This window comes from Eurypyga helias, unplaced genomic scaffold (assembly GCF_000690775.1).
Source record: "Eurypyga helias isolate BGI_N326 unplaced genomic scaffold, ASM69077v1 scaffold27628, whole genome shotgun sequence".
Lineage (NCBI taxonomy): Eukaryota > Metazoa > Chordata > Aves > Eurypygiformes > Eurypygidae > Eurypyga > Eurypyga helias.
In genome coordinates, this window is record NW_010266692.1 from 430 (window position 1) to 2,526 (window position 2,097).

The 2,097-nt window shown below is 59.9% G+C and overlaps 1 protein-coding gene across 1 annotated transcript in view; it reads right to left on the minus strand.

The window, feature by feature from the left end:
• Window positions 1-689: 689 nt before the first annotated feature.
• SLC19A1 (solute carrier family 19 (folate transporter), member 1) overlaps window positions 690-2,097 on the minus strand; it is a 3,990-nt gene continuing 2,582 nt past the window's right edge. The window contains 1 exon segment of the mRNA XM_010157192.1: window positions 690-745. Within this exon segment, the coding sequence (XP_010155494.1) occupies window positions 690-745 (56 nt within the window).

A 2,097-nucleotide genomic window follows, 5' to 3' on the forward strand; every position in this document is an offset into this window, starting at 1 on the left:
CCGCCGTGCCCATCGTCAACCTCCGGGTACGTGGGTGTCCCCAGCCTGTCCCGGCACCCCGTGAGCTCCGCAGGGTGCAGAGCAGCCCAAAGCCCGCCTCCATCTGCACGGCATCCCCTCCCTGGGCGCTCCTGTGATGCTCTCAAGGTGTAGTCAGGGCTGACCCCCCCACACTGGTCTCCTCTTTACCCCCACCAGGATGAAGTGCTCTTCAGTAACTGGGAAGCCCTTTTCACGGGCAGTGGGGCCCCGCTGAGAGCTGGTGCCCGCATCCTCTCCTTCGACGGCCGGGATGTCCTGCGGGATGCGGGATGGTGAGTGATGGGGAAAGAGGGGAGATGGGGTCTGGACCATGGGGGGGCGGTGGCAGATGCCCACTTTTCTCCTTTCCAGGCCACAGAAGAGCATCTGGCATGGCTCGGATGTCAAGGGCCGGCGCTTGCCCGAGAGCTACTGCGAGACGTGGCGGACAGAGGAGCGTGCCGCCACCGGCCAGTCTTCCTCACTGGCCTCGGGCAAGCTGCTGGAGCAGGCGGCCAGCAGCTGCCAGCATACCTTCATTGTCCTCTGCATCGAGAACAGCTTCATGACTGCCGCCAAAAAGTGACACCTCCCCACCCCACCCCTGGGTACCCCATGCCTCCCCGGGGTGCGTTGGGCCAGCCTGCAACCCTGCATCCCTGTGGTCCTCAGCCCCTCCGTTTCCTGCCCTCGATCCGCAGGATTTTCTTCTCCTCCCGCAGATCTGAAGCCAAAGAGTATCACCATTGTCCCTGCCCTGGGTCGGCAGGGGCTCGCGTCCCACTTGGGACAGGGCAGCCGTGGGCTGGCTGCCTTGCTCCTCCTCCTCTTCTCACTCCTCTTCTAACCCCTAATATTTAACCACTTCATCTTATGTCCACCACCAACTCGGATGCTCTTTTTGGGGTGGCTGGGCAGGAGGGTACTCAGCAGGGAGATTTCGGCACTGCCGTACGGTGTTCCCTCCTGGAAAACCTGTGGGAGTTTCTCTGACCTGCCCCCAGCCCTGCACTGTCCTCGCCAGGAGCTTGGGGCGAGACCCAAATCCGTACTGCTGGGGCCACAGGGTCTTCTCCAGCCTGGCATCCCACCCAAGCAAGGGACCGTCCCGTGGGGATGCCGGGGTTCCTCCAGGATGGTCTCTGTCCTCCCCAGGTAAGGATCATCCCACCCAGCCCCTCATCATCATCCTCATGTCCACCTCCCCAAGATAGCAGCTTACAAGTCTGGGGGGTGTAGGACTGGTCCCCCCCCCATCCCTGCTGTGCCCCCCACCCCAGGCACGGCCGCGGCCAGGCCAGCACAAGGACCAGGGCGATAGGGTAGGCCCACTGTGGGGCCAGGCATGCCCTTAGCATGTGTTTACATGCATTATGCGTGTTGAGCACGCACGGTGCCGAGGGCAGGCACCGCCATCACCCCCCCTCCCCGTGTGTCACCTTTGCTGCGCTCTAAGGGCCAAGCCGCAGCGAAGCTGGGTTGAATTGGTGTGGGCAAATCCAAGGTGCTAAAAAAAGAAAAAAAGGAAAGAAAAAAAGAAAAATCTGTAACTAGCTTTTTATTATTGTATGGAAATTATTACCATAAAAGCTGTGCGAGTCACACGGCCTCTATTTCTTACAGTCTACTGTATTTTGTGTAATTAATGCAATTTAAAGCCTGTGGATCTTTATTTTTTTTTGTCAGTTGTGTCCTATAAACCATTTTCTAAAGGCACTGAATAAAGAAACCTTATCCTCTTGTAGCCTGGCTCTGCACGATGCTGACGGAGTCGGTGGCCGGGAGACCGCCCGGACCACATCCGTATCCCTGCGTGGTACCCAGCGGTGGCAGCCATGGGCATCGTGTCCCTGCACTGCTTGTCTTTGCGGCCAGGGAGCTGGGGGGTGGGGGGGAAGGGGCACAGCCCTTGCCCCCACGAAGCAGAAAATGGGTCCCAAGGGGGATGTCCTCAACGGGCCAGCGCTGGGGACCGCTGGCAGGATGGGAGACGGATCCAATGATGACGCTTGCTTACAGAGCCGAGACCCAACCGCTGCAGTCACGGTGCCGGTGCTTAGGCTCGCACAGCACCCG